The sequence below is a fragment of the Centruroides vittatus genome, unplaced genomic scaffold (genome assembly GCF_030686945.1).
Source record: "Centruroides vittatus isolate TY-2023 unplaced genomic scaffold, ASM3068694v2 contig_1112, whole genome shotgun sequence".
NCBI classification, from domain to species: Eukaryota; Metazoa; Arthropoda; class Arachnida; order Scorpiones; family Buthidae; genus Centruroides; species Centruroides vittatus.
The window spans coordinates 409493-427795 of NW_027120714.1; the positions used below are offsets into that span (position 1 = coordinate 409493).

An 18303-nucleotide genomic window follows, 5' to 3' on the forward strand; every position below is an offset into this window, starting at 1 on the left:
CAGATACACACGTTTGGCCTATATATTATGTAGCGTGCAAGTGGTTCGTGAAGAGAAAAATTTAGCTGATTAATGCGTTAAAATGTGCATTCAAAAGATTCTGATGCTGATTACTACACGTGGGATGATGTAGAGAATCGAATGCAACACGTTACTTAATCACATTGCAGCTTAGGGCCTCATATTTTTACATGTATCGTTATTTGGTGCAGGGAAGGGCCTTAACCCGCTCTCTATGTAAATAAATCCCCGGTTAAGCTACTACGTAAGTCAACAAGGTTGACCGATTGTATTCTTGGAAAGACCAAGCCCTATATTCGAGCCCTATTGAGAGTATCGCAGACTGTTAAAATAATTTCCTATAGGTTAATAGGGCCTACATGGTATACGATGCCGCCGGGTACCAAAGAACAAGGCCTGCAGCACTCATTGTGGATCTGGTCGAACTTATGAAAGACTTGGAAACAGGGCTCTTAGGTGTTGGAAATGTCGGGTCCCTCACCACCCGGCAGACCCATTATAGGCCTGACAGAACCCATAATGGGCTTGCTAAGGTCCTCGTAGTATTCACGGGGCGAAAGGAGTTGAAAGAAAAAATAAAAAAATACAAAACCAAGCATGGGTGATCGGAAAACCGCTGTTTGTATATTAATTTATTGGGAAATATTTTAGAAATTTGAAAAATTATTGAAGTTTGCGATTCGTGGCCAGCGCGCTTTGTTTTTCAACATGGTGACGATTCTGGTGCATTTTACTCGCTTTCTTCAAATTGGAATTAATTATTTTTATTTCCATTTTTTTGTCCTAGCGATATATTATGTAACTCACTAAAACATATAAAGCATAAAAATAAATTTACATTTTTTTAAACTTTAAATGCATTTTTAGCCGAAAATAATGTCGATCTCTGCCTCTCGACTTCCAGTCTATCCCGACAAGAAGGCCCGAAAAGCGTCAGAGCAGAATAGGTCTCCCAGTATCGAAAACTAAAACTAAACTAATACCCGTGTAGAAAGACCCGAAGAGCCTTTTTATACGAACTAATACGATTCAATCGAAGAGACGGCAAAGGCGTGGTCCAACCGTTCTGGGGGATCCGAGATCGTATCTTAGCAAGCAAATCCCAGGAATTTTTTTTTACGAGCGATCTGTCCGGATACATCGAGTCTTCTCCCTCGACCCGACCACTTTATTATGAGCACGATCGAATTTATGACTCTTGTATTTTAAAAAAACAGAAGCCCTTTTGGTGGCCACGGGGCGGGGAGCGTTTAAAGTAAAAAAAAGAAAAATACTGTATCTCCCGCCATCGACGAGCGACAAGTAACATATCCAACTCGTATAAATCACCCGTTTAAAATAGATAATTTATCAAAACTTTAATTATTATTTACCAAAATTGCGGAAGAGGTTTTTTACCGCTGATTAAAACCCAATAAATGCCCGATTTAATTTGAGAAATTTATCCACGGACGGGTTGGCAACACTCTTGCGGCCGTACCATCTTTGTTTCTGGCAACCAAGATGGCGGCGACCAAGTGGAGCAATTTGCCATATAATGTTTTAGAAATAATCTTTTCGTACTTAGACTTGACCGAACTGAGGAGCTGTTCTCTGGTGTGTAAAAACTGGTACAAGTTACTGAACGACGAGAACAACGACGTGTGGAGGATGCACTGCATTAGAAAGTTAGCGGAGGAGGCGTTGAAATCCGATTTGCTGTCATCGGTGCCGACTTACAAGTCCAAGCTGAAGTCGTTCTATCACGCTTGGGACCCGAACGAATGCTCGAGAAATATTTACATCAAACCCAATGGGTTCACGTTACATCGAAATCCCGTGGCGCAGAGCACGGATGCCGCCAAAGGCAAAATCGGGTTTCGGACCGGTCGTCATTGTTGGGAAGTTTGGTGGGAAGGACCACTGGGGACCGTGGCCGTCATCGGAATCGCCACCAAGGAGGCGCCCCTCCAGTGCCCCGGTTACGTGGCCCTGTTGGGATCAAACTCGGAAAGTTGGGGGTGGAATTTGGTCGATAATCATCTGTTACATAACGGAGACAGTCAAGGCAATTATCCCCAACTTAACAATGCGCCTAAGTATCAGGTTGGTAGGCTCTTGCGGCTTCTGTTCGTTTTATTGTGTTTTACGGTTTCGTTTTAAAAGTTTGAACGCTCCAAAATGGTCCGTCGGTAAATTACTTCGGTTTCGTGCAAAGGTACGGCGGCCGTTGGAGACCCTCGCTTTATCTGGAGGTCCAGTGTGGAGAGACTGCCGAAAGGGATGTGAATCTGGGAGACGTTTACCGGGTCGGGCGATGGCGAGTCTGTCAAGGCGTCGCCGCTTGGCCAAATCAGCCATTCTCAAACTTTCGAGCCGCTGTCCCTCGGTTTCGTAAAGTTATGCTCGATGCCCCCGACCAGTTTTCCTTCGAGCGAGAAAGGCTCGGAAATATTCTTAGAAAAACTTTTTGGCGAGACTAGCGCTCTGTGTCTTTACCGTGCATCGTACTTCCGTCGCCGGAAGCTGTTAGACCTGCGGCGTTTCGTCTTATCCGTTTTGATGGGAAAGGTCGTCGGCGACTCCGGCCCTCGTTTGTGTCCGTCCCTGCTGCCCACTCACTTTGTTTCACTTCCTAGAATTACTTGCCGCTTTGAGAACTTCCAGGCTAGACGTGGTATAGAGATGCGAACAAAAGAAGGGCTCTCGTAAAGTACGACTCCGAGAGTGTACTTTACATTACTTTTGTTTTTGGAGTGCCGGACAGCAGAAATTTATGGACAAAAATAAGATTTGGATCGATGTCGTAAAATGGTGTTTAAAATGTAATGTTTTGCGCGAGAGAAACTTTTAAAAAAACTGCCACGCCTTTTTGGGCATGTTGGTCTTAATCGTGAGCAACGTAGAGAAAATTTCGGAGAAGATTATCTTTTAAAGGGTTACTCCCGGATCTGGCAGACCGGTGCTGCTTTTAATGTTTACGACTTTAGCAAAACGATTATAAGCTCTGGCGGAGGAAAAATTCAATGCTTCAGTTAATACGTTAGCTAATTGTAACCGAAACGAATGGAATTTGCATGCGAATAGTTCTTGTGGAGCTATTTTCTAGAATTTTCGGCGACACACCAATTCTTGATTGGATATATTGAATAGTTACGCAGTTAGTCTCTCTGACATGAAAATTTTTAATTACCGTATACAAACTAATTGTTGGAAGAAAATGAAAAACTCTAAGTTTATACATAAATGTTGGAATTTTAGTCAAATTTAAACTTGGTTATTTTCAGTTCGGAAACGTCGCTTTCTGTCGATACGAGAATTGCCGACTCATAAAAAATTTAATATAATTTTTAAACGGTTACGCAGATGGCAGCATGTACTATTTATAGGCTGCGGATTGCATTTTATATAGAAGCTTTCGATGATCGAATGTAAGCAAAATTTGACTTTTACTAATATATTTTATCTTTAAGAGCCACTAATACAATAGTTTTACTTATATGTTGGCCTATCCGTTTGGTTTATTACGGTAATAAAAGTCGCGTTTTTATTTACGTTGTAATTTTTTGCGCTTTAATATTCCTGACATTCTTTTTCAAACTTTAAACAAAAATACTGGAATTCTTTTTATGCAAACGTATGACATTTTTGTTTATAAAATTATGCATGAGTTTAAATCAATATTTCTAAAAATTTTTAAACTATTATTAGCATTGATGATTTAAAATTGAACTTAATAAAATCGTTTATTTGAATCCATTTACTTTTTTTCTACACAAAAAACAATTTAAAATAATTTGCTTTATGTACGAAAATGGGAATTTTGAATGGTCCGGAATGGTTTTTTGCTTTTGTCGTCTTTTTTCGGGTCCGTTCGAATTCTTGAAATTAATTTAAGACGACGAGATTTTCCGAAAATATTTTTTAAATTCAAGCGCTGCTCTTTGGATGATCACATAAGAATATTCTAAATTAGTTAGTTTAATTCTAATTATTAAATTTAGTACAAAATGGTGACATAATTGCCTAACATTTTGTCAAAGTTAGGTAGCATTCGTGTATTTAATTAGTCAAAATGTAGCTTGATAATAAATTTGGCTTGATCATTTTGATTAGCGACAGCAACGAAAATAGAAAATTAACGCTAGTTTAGACTGCTAAAGTTGACAAAAATTTGAGCAATTTTAACGATTTATGTGCATCTAGAATGTGGAATTAAGTGTTTAATGGCATTTATAATTGTCGAAATATTTTTTTGGAGTTGTCTGTCTTCGTAGATTCGGTCACATAAGCATTCCTTTCCTCTTAACTGTGGAAATACAAGGCAGATGACATCTGTTTTCTCGTGTCTTCTCTGGATACATCTAACCGATACTTTTTCTAACTTAATAATTATTTTAGTTAACTAGTTTTTTTTTTTAATAAAAAATACTCGATTATCGTTTACTTGAAAACAATAGAAATGTTAGACAATAGCCGATTTGTTTTTGAATCTGCATTTTATATAGCTGCATTCGCCGATTTAATGCCGCCGAAATATGATTCTCGCTGCTATTTTTCATTGGGAATGCCAATGATATATATATTATAATACTGATATATTCAATTGATAATTGGTAAATTAGAACCAATTACCGATGATCAATTAATATTTTTTTTAAAGTGATATTATACTTTGGTTAGTATTACAGAAATACATTGTATTTGACGAATATCTCGTAGTAAATATTTGTTTTAATTAAAAGATTTATAAAACTACAATAACTTTATCGATTCACTTGCAACACAAAATGTTTGCGCAGAAGTAGATTTCTTACCGAAGAAGTAAATGATCCAGTAAAAAGAGGATTGTCATTATTTTACCAGAAAATTTCAAAAACTGATTCAAGAAACTGTTTATGAATTTCAAAAACATGTTAAAAGCATCATGAAATGACTGGTTTGAACTGTCAAAGGCAAACAAGGGTGGAGTCCTTGGTAATTTATATAATTAGAATTTGCTATATTTACAGTTTTACACTATGTAGATTCTATATCAGATGACAGAAAAACAGATGACTCATCAAATTTCTGTTATATGACATATGTGAAAAATAAAGGGAAAACATTCAAAGAGTTCGTTTAATAATCATTACATTACGGAGTTTCTCCGAAGCTGGCTAACTGGTCGGTTGATCGGCAAACTGTTAACAATAACGATAAAAAAAATAATAATATATAGTTGTATTAAAGACAACCAGAATATGTATTATTATGCTATTAAGCTATAAGTATTGTTTTTATTATTATTTACCGAGATTCGTAGGGCAATTTATCGTAAGTGGCCAACCGGTGTTGTCGGCCGATCACTTAAAATATTTCCCGGGGAGAGCACACTTGCGTAATCAAGTTTTACTAAAAACGATTGATTATAATTTTTCTAGCAACAATTTTGAATTATTTGAAGTAAAATCTTTAGCTCTGTTTATATATGTATAGTTTTGTCCATGTTTTCTATATACATTTAATTTTTGCTGTCAGTAAAATCTAAAGTTATCTGTTTATTCTAGTGCAAAAATAGATAAAACAGTTTTGATATTTCAGTTTCTGTCTTAGGTTATTTGTCGTCGAGTTTATAAAATTTCTGAATTTAATAAAAGAAAAAAAAAACTAATCATTTCCATCTGTGCACATGACATCTTTAGATTAAATTATTTAAATAATTTAATTATTAGTTGACATTTGAAAGGACAGTTTTTAAAATAGCTTGCATTTCTGTGTAATTTGGAGATTCTTTATTGCAGATTTATTGATTTTGTGTTATTTAAAACTATTTAATTTAAAATATGATAAATATTTGGCTGTACGTTAAACCGTCTTTAATACAAAATCACAAATTATATAAATATGTGTTTGTGGTAAAAACACTAAATTGCTTAGTGTTTTTACCACAGATAAACTGTGACAGATAAACTAAAAGTTTTGTATATATATTCATTCGTTGAATGACAACTCAAGAAGCAGAAAGGATAGGATTGATGGAATAGGTCAGTATAGCACATAGACAATCTTCTAAGGGGGATACCTCCCACTGGAACTTTCTATGGGAAACTGGCTCGTATATAAGCAATACGCATACAAAGAAAACGAGAAAACTCTGCCCGGTCGGCCCGTCGGCAAGATGCAAATCTGCGGCCACTTTAAAGTTGGCGACTGCTAGTGGGCAAGAAAGAAAAATTGTTTCCTAAAACATCTCGGAATGAAAATTGTAGAAGTTGATTACTATGTTGCTAGGACTGCTTGTTTATTTATGCAGTAGCATTTATTAGAAATTGGACTTACATTAACGTATTATAAATCGATTGATAATGGGAAGACGATTCGAGGAATCCTTAGATGACGATAAATAAAATTGGCAAGTAAAAATTAAATTCCTCAAACTCTGAACATAAATGCTTATTTTTAGAAGTTCTACAAATCCCAAAGATCCTCAGATTTTTTTTTTTAATTTGGTATTTTATATGAATAAATAAAACTGCATTTTTTTAATCAGATATTTATATATATATTTTTTCTATCTGAGCTTTTTAAGTAAAATTTTTGTTATATGAACACACTATAAATATGCCATGATAAGACAGTTAAATTTATTTTTCTTCGTTTTATTTAATAAATAGATTCAGATAAACACGATGTTATTTTTTACGTTTAACTAGTGTTAAAAATGGAATTATACAATAGTAAATATCTCAAAATACATTTCCAATTTCAATATTTTAGTATAAAAGAGCAGTAGGTGTGCAGATTATCGTATATTTATGCATATTTTTAACGATCGGATGTCTTCTGCAATCAATTGGATAAGATTCTACTGTGTTTGCATTAATGATAAAATAATTTAAGGATTTTTCTAACGCTCTTCTAATCACTTAATTTTTTAATGACAGGTCGGGGAAAGGATTCGTGTCATCCTGGACTGCGAAGACAATACACTAGCATTCGAGCGAAATTACGAATTTCTAGGTGTGGCTTTTCGTGGATTACCGGACAAAAAACTTTATCCTTCCATATCTGCGGTATATGGAAATACCGAAGTGTCGATGGTTTACTTAGGACATCCGTTGGATGGCTGACACCTATATTTTATAATTGGATATTTAATAAATCATGTGATCTGATGGTAGGTTTATTTTATTTCAATTTACGTTTTTATTTTCTTGAGAAAATTATATAAAAATTGTACCAGATCGGCTTTTTTTTTTCTAATAATTCGCATTCGACGGAATAAAAACTAAATTTACAGTTATTAATAAATTATTGTATATATTTATATATATATTAAAATTTTTTATTGAAATATAAAATATAATGCAAACATTAATATAACGAATGGAAGCAAATGCTAATAATAATTGCAACAGTTTACACATATTGTTTCTTTACTTTTGTTTCATCTCGATACGGCGAAATCCATAACGTTTATCTCTGGGCCTATTGGGAAGTTCATTTTCAAAAGATAAAAATTGAATTGCTGATTTCTAAATAGCATAACTGTTAGGTTTATCTCTTTAAGGCTTGAAAAGCTAATTGGTTGTTTAGCGATTGCAAAACATTACCTTTTATACTATTGATATGCTTTAGAGATATATAAGGTTTATTTCTACACGAAACTGTAAAATACTGCATTGTAGTTTTGCATCACAAAAACACTTTTATTAATTAATTTCTATTAAAGAAAATAGTTAAAACATTATATTGTGTACTACTAAAGTTCACATCTATATCTTACTTTTGCTATGTATTAACTAAATTCAACTGCAGGGGAGTAGTGGCTACGCAAATGTTTTTCTCTACACCTCCGTATAGTATATAAATAGTATACGATCATTGATATACTATACGTTGTCATAAAAGTTAGTTTCATATATACTGTAATTTATAGCAAGTTGTAATTCTGTGCAAAATCCAGATAACAATTTCTCATCTTCTGAAATGAGACCTAAAATAAACAATTTTGGCACCCTTCACCAAGAAATTTTTTATTTATTGAATTGACAGTATGTAAATCAATGGAAACTCAATTACCTGAAACTTTGGAATAGAGGTGGCCAACCTTTTCAGAAGGCGGGCCAAATTTCAGAAATAATATTTCCTGCCAGGCCACGCACCTAACTTTTTTTTTTTTGTTAATTAAAGTAAGCAAGCAAGCGTGCTACAGCTTCAACCACATCGTCGTTTCCCAGTAGGTGAGATCGTGGTCAAATACTTGCCTGGTTTAATGTAAAAAAACACAAAAAATAGGTGTACTTATAGAATCAATATGGTAGACAGGCTACTTGGTTAAAGTAGTTTGAACTGTTGTTATAGATATGTTAAATATGTATTTTAATGTTGATCGCAAAATCTCTCCAGATGCAGTGGCGATAATAAAACAAAAGTACAGAATAACACGGAACTTTGTCAAGCTGGACCGAAAGTAGTTATGAGTATGAGCCCGATAGCATCGCGAGCTTACCGAAAATGCCGAAGACCACAAAACATATATAGCTGAAGTTGAAGTCTCATATTAAATTTTATCGACACCTAGCGTCGGACAAAAAACTAAGTAACCTTGAGTGTCAAATAGCGGGATATTTGAAATAGCTAAAATCTATGAATTTTTCCAAAAATGAGAGATATTTCAAATTTCTGTTAGCTATAATTTAACACGTTAACTGCCATCCGACGCGCTGGCGGTTGTACTAATTAGGGCCGTACGGAGCCATCCGACCGCCCGTCGTCGCTATAACCAATGTAGTTTCACTCAAGGTCAAATTATCCAGGCTTCGTAAGACGTTGTTTTACATCCTAGTGGTGGCCTCTCGTGTACATCTATAAAGTTGGCTCGGACTTCTGGTCGTCATATGGTCTCACGAAGTGGTCCGACGGCCGGCGGTCGTAGTGTTTTTTAAATAAAAAACAACTGTTTTATATCTGATAGTATTTTTTAAATAGTGAATAGTTAAAAAAAGGAAAAATATCGAGAACTAGTTTAATTATTCTCTTTTATTACATATAAAGTAAATAATATTACAAAACAAAAATCGAAGTATATAAGTGCAAAATAATATATATTTATAGAAAAAAAGTATAAAAATGAGTATAAGAGTTTTACATACATATATAGTATTCATTTATGAGTTTTTACAAAACAATTTGCACACATTGCAGGTTTTCCTGGACACTGCGCACAATATGTAGCAACTCGTGGCGTTACGCTTGCCTTATCAGCTAAAATATCATATTACAGGTGGCAGTTAACGTGTTAAAAATACATGATATTAATAAACGACTCCCAGCGGGCCGCATGCAGCCTGCAGGCCTCGTGTTGGCCACCTCTGCTTTAGAGTTTCCAAAATGGTTAAATAAAAAAAAAGGAATGCATAGAGTATAATACGCAGAGACCAAACTCTTCGTGTAACTGGAAATTACTACGTCATATATGTAAAACTATATTAGATTTTGAGTAAATTAATTTGCCTTCAAATATAACAATTACATTACAGTATTTATTGTTCCTAAAACTTTAAATGCACTATGTTTAATGTACTCAAAATACAAAAGCAAATGAATTTTTGGATTATTTGAAAGATCCCCGATCCCATCAAGATGTTTGCATTTTCACTGTAATGACTTTTGTTTTAAATATCAGTTTATGTAATTTTTATTTCATCTACTTATTCGCAAATATTCTTTAGTACTCTTCATAATGTAACGATCTAATTAATTTATTTGTATTTGTAGGTATCAAGTCAAACCCAGTACAGTCTGATGCGAGATACTGATTATATATCAGTTACTCATTCAAACGGCTATGAATAAAAATAAAGAAGAAAAACGGTAATTACCAAAGACTCTATCGTCTGTCTCGTCACAGTTAAACTAAAAAGACTATATCTCTATTTTGATTTATGCCATTAACTGTCCACATTCCAAGAGTATAAAATGGCTGTGATGGGGTTTGACAAACTTTTTATATAAACTATATATGAAAATAAATTTTAAGCTCAATTAAAATCATTGAAAACTACTAAGAAATAGTTTTTGAAAAGTGAAATACGATTAGATTCGAAACTTTGGTTATCCACTCATCATTGGAATTTCATATTACGAGAAAAGTATTCTAACATTTATTTCGAGAAAAATACTCAACGATGCTAGTTAAAAGGAACTCGTCGGTGAGGTTGCAGTCAACTAGGGACTGTGCAATGCTGATATTTAATAGTGTGTATTTATATTATCGAATCTCTTTGGAATTAATCATCTTTTAATTACATAAAAATATATATGTCTTATGTAAAAGCATAGGAAAAAAAAATCAATGATAAGATATTGTGATACTGCTATCCTTTGAACAAAAATTTAATTAAATTGGATGATAATTTATATCTATAATAAGTTTGCAAAGAAATTGTGCCAATATAATTGTGACAAATGACGAAATGGTTTTCTTTTGAAATTTCGTACCGAAATAACCAATCGTATATGATTTGCTAAATCGAGTTAATTCAGTTTAAAGAATTGTAAATTAATTTCATTTGATGATGATGTGTAGCGGTCCTAAATTAGGTGAGTATTATTTTAAATTTTAGAACATTATATATAGTGAAATGATCTGTAAAGTACTAATTTAGGAATTAAATTAAATTATTATTTAATTGATACAGTTAAAATTTAGTTTAATTATTGCAAAATAATTATATATATATATATATATGATTTACAAATCAAATTTAATTAAATTAATAAACAATAATAACACAATTATTAAGAAACACACCTTTAACACACTGACTGCCAACTACGAGTCGTCTCTTAGTTTGCAATCGAACAACGGTCGCCATTTACGAGGTAACTCTTATAATGTCGTCTGTCGAGTTTTGCCAGATATGACTATTCCTATAGTAAGTAGTTATTATAACTGATTAATGGGCATCAGGAATAAAAACAACACACAAATTGGGCATTACAGAACAAATATGATACAAGTTTTCTGTTTTTATTGCCAGATACAAATATTATCATAGTAAATATACTACCAAAGTGGATAATTTGTGCTTGGAATACGAATGACAAATTAATATGATGTCATGAATGGAAAAGTTTATTGAAAAGATATTGAAAAACATCAAAAAATAAAAGATTATATATATATATATATATTTATATTACTTGAATTATCTCTAGTCGACATCTGTGAAAGAAAAGTCACTTCGCACGCTCGCTACGAGATAATTTGCAGATATTTTTTTTGCTAAATATTAAATATCTATGCAAAAATTTATCAAAACTATCTATTATACATAAAAATAAATATAAAAATTTAAAACAGCAAATAAACGTTGCATAATCGAAATGGTGCCCAGGACATGTTTATGCAAAAACACTCGTTGCAGTCAATGTGTCACCCTTCTAACTCTCGACTTTCTGAAGAATTTTTCCCGTCTTGCTTAGAATCTTAGTTACAGATTGGGAGGGTGCATTGGCACATAAACAGCTTTCAAATTCCTACAAAATCCACATAAGGGAAGATATAAACATTGTAGGACTCCTAGACGAGCCCCGTAATTTTGCAAGTTTGCATGAATGACTGTAATTTTGCATTTGGAAAAACATTAAATAGAATTAGCTATAGAAAGGATTTGATAGAAATTTTAATAAGCCTAGACCAGAAGGTCTGCAATTTTTTTCGTAAAGCAGCATTTTTAGAATTATATTTACCAAAATAATACTTATAGGGTCGCAAGTCATCAACTTGAATTACGAAATATACATTTTTGAAAACTGAGCCTAAAACATTTTTTTTTTCCTTTTGTTAAAATGAGTTTGTGCTTTTGTTATGTTATTTGTGCTTTGCTTAAAAATGCTTTAATAAAATATACTGCAATTCAATTATTTAAAATATATACTTCATTAAAAAAATAAGAACAATATATAGTTTCTAATGAGACTTGCCACTGAATTTCTTGAGAAAGTTTGTCAAAATTCAGTAAATATGAGGTTACTTTCCTTTTCAAACAAGACAGCAAACTCACAGTGTTCAGTCGATTTCTTAGTTTATTTTTAATAAAATTCACATTCGAAAATGTCTGTTACGTTCGCAAAAATATGTCGATCTGAAAATCGACAGAAGTCTAAATGTATAAGTTTTTAATTGAATACGAGTATCGGCAAACCGTTTCAAGTATCAAAAACAACTCGATCTTGCCTTTTAAGATTCTTTTTATCTTGGACCATTTATGTTGTGCAGCAAAAGTATATTTCTGTCTCTCTAAATTTTCTAATTCCCTTTTAAGATTTACAAATTTTGAACTCCACATTTCCTTAATGTTTTAAATCTGCTAGTTCCAGTTGAAAAACTGCTCGATCGATATTAGTAAAAGGTGAAAAATTCAAATCGGTAGAATTGATTTCCAGCGGTCTCAATAATATCAGAAATAAGGTTGCCTTTTCCTTTGTAAACCCTTTAAATCTCTCACTCAATTCCGATTTCATATTTACAACTAATTGCGCGAAATATGTTAAATCTATTGAAATATGATCCTGTCGATATTTCTTCAACGTAGGAAAATGTAACGATGTACCTTTCTCTAACAGTACCTTGCAGTAAACAAATGTAATTTTTGTTCAAAAGCAAGTACTTCTAGAAGCAAAATAGCTGTATTTCCCTTCCCCTGCAGTTTCTTGTTTAGTGTGTTTAAATGTGAGGTCGTGTCCAACATAAAATAAAAGTTTTGTAACCGATCGCGATTATTGAGCTCGGCTATTGAAGATCTTTTTGGTTTAAAAATAATTTTATTTCTTCGATGCAAGCAGCAAATTGCATTAACACTGCTTTTCTGGAAAGCCTTCTTTCTTTATTGTGTAAAAAAAAAATCAGAATATTGGCTATCGACTTCGTTAATAAGTTCACAAAATTGCCGACGATATAGGGGTCTCGCTGTTACTTTTTCACAATTTGTACGACCTGGACCGTAACTAATGTTATTTCCTTCGAAAAGGTTTGTGAACAAAGTACCTCTTAATGGATTATGTGGTGAAAAGAAAAAACGTTGTGCAAAATTTGTTTTTTAAACTAGAAACAAAACCTTTCTTTTCATGCTTGGTGCTCCATCAGTTGCAATTGATACTCTATATCCTTGCCTTGAGTTTGTTCCATAAATGGCAATATATTGAGTAACTCCTCTTGAGGTCCCGAGTTAACATATCTACAAATAAGTACAACCTGTTCAATATCAATCACGATTCATCATGGACGATAGAAAATACTGATGTTGAATTTAAATCTGTAATCTCCCAACTAGTTACATCTGCCATAAGAACTGTTCCGTCTCTTATGGTCTTAGCGGACAATGGTGTTCCTTTTATTTTAGCAATTATTTCTGTTTTATTTTTAAAATCTCAAAAAAAGATATTCGGACATTTTAATAAAACAATCTTTCACAAGTTCGCCATCCGCAAATGACTCCCCGCTTCCCTATTTCTAGTGCGGCAACAAAACTAACGGTAGTCGTATTGTTACTCGATTGTATCCAATTTGACAATGTAGTTTTACTTAAGTTTGTTTTACAACGAAGTTCTACTGCCTTTCTTCTTTTTTCTCCCTCTCGATAAGTGTTTGCAAATGCTTTGTGTTTATTTAAAAATGCTTTTATAATTTGATTTTTTGTTAGAAAACTTTTCCTGACACGTTAAACACACTGGGAATCCTGTTAAATTTGCAACAACTGCATAGGATTCGGTCCATTCACTTCTAAATTCTCGATTTTCTTCTACTTTTTTTTTTTTCAGGCCATATTAAATATTACCCTCAATTAGCTTCTATTCGATATTTTTCTTTTGCTATAATATTTAATGAACTAAACACGAGTAAATAAAAACAGTATAAAACTACCATATGACAAGATGACACGGTTGTACGTGTTGCCATTTTTAAAGTAAATCGGGCCAGAGAAACTGCATTGGAGTATTTGTGACAGTTTGTATCTCTGATTTTAAATTTGCCTTATAGTTGCGAGATGTCTCCACAGGTTGTATTTTTAGACGAAACTGCCCAAAGATGCTCACGAAATATTACAATATGACACCGCACCTTAGGCATCATCTGCTAAAGCACTAAATTCTACCTTTGCTACGTTGGTTTAACATGTTTTTCTCAATTGATATAGCAAATTTCGTCAAAGCACGTTTGCAAAAATTTCAAGTAACTGTTAATAAATGTCAGAAGCAGGGAACGACTTCATTTCTAGCATCAGTTTTCGTTTATTTTAAAGGAATTGTGTTCGTGTTCTAGCATAGTTGTGGACTTTGGTGATATTTATTTATAAAATTTCAATATATTCATAGAACTTACTCCCTACTGCATATTAAAGAAAATGCAGTTTACGTACAATTCTTAATAGGGGATACTGTATAAACTTCTTTGTTGTATTACTGCTTACATCATGGCATGTAGTGTTCTCTTAAGATTTTAAGTATTTATTATTAAAGTAATTGAAGTGTTTAATATTTAATGTGTTAAAATCCTGGATTTGTAGACAAATAAGTGTTTTTTGCAGTGTTTAAGTATAATTTGGGGAAATTGGTTATTCACATAGAATGAAATGGGTTAGACGTTTCTCCATAAGAAGTAATGGAAAACAGTTTTCAAGATTTGTTTCAGAAATGCAGTATATTATCTAAATTTAATGCATTCACTTTTTTGATGCTTTCTCATACACAAGAAGTCATCTTACGAATAAAAGAGGATCAATTAGGACTTTGTTTTGCTCGGGTATCTCTTTACTCGATCATTTAAAAACTTCCCTAGCATACTAAACCATAAAATTCTGACAGAAAAAGCATATTAAATTAATCACAAATATTTTCAACCTCGTGTAAAGGCCGTCTTCAGTCTGTGCGCCGTAGATTTGAATTACCAAACTGCTCGATGGCTTTTGGTAGAACATATAAGCTTAAAATCTGTTCGAAAGTTGCAATGTACTACAAACAGAACATTTTAAATTTCTGTCATAGCTAATGAATTAATTAAATAGAAAATAAATGTATCATAGTTTAAACAGATAGATTCAATGAAGCTTTTCAAGTAAATGCATTCTATAAGCTATCCTGATATTAACTAGTCTATATGGTTTTATGTTTTGCATTATCTATAAACCTGGAATTGTGCATACTGACTTTATTATTAAAGTTTATGCATCCATTGTTTTCAAGGACAAATATATTTCCAGTTGTTCTGAGATATTTACTTCTTCCAGATTCTTATTTGGTCAGATTATCTTGGCCACGTGTGTGTTGACACATATTCCTGGTACGGAATATGTGTCCAACACACACACTGATGCAGTAGCTTGGATGTCCTTTCTTACATTTGATTCATATTTCCTTTAAGTACACATTTAAAGACTCAACTGTTACTCCCATTTATTGTCTTGTCACACCAATCTGTTGTCTCAAATTAGAATCTCGTGCATCCTCGAGATTCTGGAAGAAGCCCGTCGACCCTTCTCATTCCATCTATAAAAGTCTTTATAAAATATAATGCCAACATTTACAATGCAGATTAATTTTTATTATCTTCACAAGAACACGTGCTAAAATAACAGGAAAAACTACGAGATGGCGCGATTTAATGGTTGACATCTTGGTATTTATTTGTTTTGATGGGATAGCGTGCAGTCTCATAAATTTTGAAATCATTTTAAACCCGTTCACTGCGAAACTAAAGAGATAACATGTCGTATTGAAATAAAAATGCATACTGTCTTATCCACGTGAACAATACTGAATGTAATCACATTAGCACAGATTAATCAGAAATGCTTAAGGAATGTCACGTGAAATTCCTTGATTTAACATTGAAACGTAAAATTATGGAATGTTTTATGTTTAAATGAAAAATTAATCAATAGCTAAATTGTAAATAAAGTATATAAGAATGTGAACGGGTAAATAATTCATAATTCACAGATATTGTGAAATTTGCGATGCCGTGCGCTTTAAGATGGTCACCTTTGGGACCTACGCAATAAGAATACATCATTGTCCATGCATTTATGCAGTTGCTTTGGCACAATTCCAGAAAATAAATGAAATATTAATCGAATCTTGATTTTTACTATTAATAAAAATAGCAATTAACAGTTTATTATTATCTTAATATAACTATAATTAAGATTAAAATTTATTAATTCTATATATGGAATATTTCAAAGTTTGCTGTGTATATATATATATATAACTTTGTAGAGAGAAATATTAACACTTCTTCATACTCATAAAGAAAACAGAGAGGGTCTGGTAAGAATTTTCTTTACCTGTGGTTCATTCTTTGAGGGACTAAAGTTTAATTTTCTTAATTAATAATGAGTATACTACTGTATAATCATTCAGAACAAGTATTTATGTTTTAAAAACAGCATGTTTGAAATTCTGTTTATACAGGTTGTCCCTTAAGTCCAGAAGTGTGGGAGTTACATTGATTTTTGTTTATTCTTTTACAGGTTAAGCATGGTGCCGAGTAAGGAAGAACAAATTGAGGCTACTTTGACGATGGTGTCCAATGCTTTACGGCAATCGGGACGCAGCCCGTTAAACTCTAGCAACTGACTCCTCACTAACTGTGGGTTTCCACCGTCGAAATCTCAAATTTGTTTCTCCTTACTCTGCACCGTGCTTTACCTGTGAAAGAATAAACAAAATTATCTACTACGGTTCCAGACTTACGGGATACCCCGTATCGTAAAAGTCAAAGATGAAAAATTATATAGAAGACTTAGAAATATTCTGTGTAATATATCTATATATACTTTATTATTAATTAATTGTATTTTTTATTTTAATAGGCACATAATTGAAGGCAAATGAAATTTATCTACAGTTTGTGTAGGAAACTCTCTACAACTTTAAGGAAGCTACTTCCGACAGTTTATGCAATCTTTTACGAGTTCTTTTAAGAGAAATATACCTTAAAAGAACTTTAATTTGCTAAGTGATTATCTGTGAGACGATAAGAATTCTTCTACAAAAGAACCTTCTACATTACCGTCACTACAATTCTCAGGAATGCTGAGTGTGTAACATAATTTCACCAAACATTGCCTTTTTATATCTTCTACGTGGCAAATTTATTCACCGAGCAAGCGGCAGGCAAGAAATCTCACCGAAATTTGATTTGACGTCGTATAATTTATTAAAGTAAGAACACACTTGTACTTAGGTTCGAATCGTCGTGGGAAAAAAAAAGATTTATCACACTTTAATGTACAGAAGAATTTATTTTTTAATTTAATTTCAGTAATAGAATACAAAGTAATATATTATATTAAATATTCATCAGATGGTAAGTTATCTTCTCTAAATTTTAGCATAGAATTTTGTACTTTTTGATTTGGTTCTTTAAAGAATACGGTTTCGTTAGATGCGACACTTTCCAGAGAGTAAATTTCAGTAATAATGGACAATACAAAGACAGTTCTCACACGTCATCTACGCTAAAGTTGTATATTTTTGTATGGATATACTGTGTAATAAATTCAACGAGGTACAAATTTTTTTTTTTTTTTTTTAATTTATATATTTGCCATATAATTAGAATATTTGTGAAGTTTATTTATTGTCGTCGTTAATTTATATTTAAAAAAGAAAATAACGATAATCGTTCTCAATTATCGAATCGATGTACATACGCTCGGCTCTAAATTATTATCGTAATTGTAAGTTTCTGTACAGTCGTCGTTCGTAGTTAATTGTGATTCTTGCGATGAGTTCTGTAATTATCGTTTCTTTTTGTTACGGCAGATTCAGATACTTAACCGAGTAAAAATCTAGGAAGAATTCTACGATACTTACGTTAGGACTTAGAAGAAAAAAAAAATCTGAGTTTTAACTCGATATTTTAAAAAAATAATTTTAGAAATGTGTGTATATTAACAACAACAAAATGGTGCATTCTTTGTAGCATTCTGCTTAAATCATTTTTATCTAATGAACTTGTCATAAGTGGGATTTTATGAAAATAAAACTTCATTGATTTTTATTTTGTTTTTCCATAAATTGCATGTTTTAGTAGTAATAAATAAATTAAATAATTGATTTAATGTATAAATTAAATTGTGTTAAGTTCTTCGTAACAATTACAACAACACCCGGGGAAAGTATTATAATTAATCGCACTATAAGAGAGAACGGATAACTTTTTGCTTATCGAACCGACACAGAAACGAGGAGTACGTTGTAATTCTATTGCCGTAACGTTATACGATAATGCACGCTATTTATCTCTAC

The 18303-nt window shown here is 32.5% G+C and overlaps 1 protein-coding gene across 3 annotated transcripts; it reads left to right on the forward strand.

Moving 5' to 3' along the window:
* The first annotated feature begins 1518 nt into the window (after window positions 1-1518).
* On the forward strand, window positions 1519-18111 carry Fsn (F-box synaptic protein). 3 transcript variants are annotated; one of them, XM_067272056.1, is made up of 4 exons: window positions 1519-2106; window positions 6927-7159; window positions 9763-10587; window positions 16863-18111. In XM_067272056.1, the coding sequence occupies exons 1-2, from the start codon at window positions 1525-1527 to the stop codon at window positions 7110-7112; spliced, it is 768 nt and encodes a 255-aa protein (XP_067128157.1). In that variant the 5' UTR covers window positions 1519-1524; the 3' UTR covers window positions 7113-7159; window positions 9763-10587; window positions 16863-18111. The 3 variants fall into 3 exon arrangements, with proteins under 3 accessions (XP_067128157.1, XP_067128165.1, XP_067128171.1); XM_067272064.1 differs by having other exon boundaries at window positions 9763-10242; XM_067272070.1 differs by lacking the exons at window positions 9763-10587; window positions 16863-18111 and adding an exon at window positions 3288-3431 and having other exon boundaries at window positions 6927-7037.
* The last annotated feature ends 192 nt before the right edge of the window (window positions 18112-18303 follow it).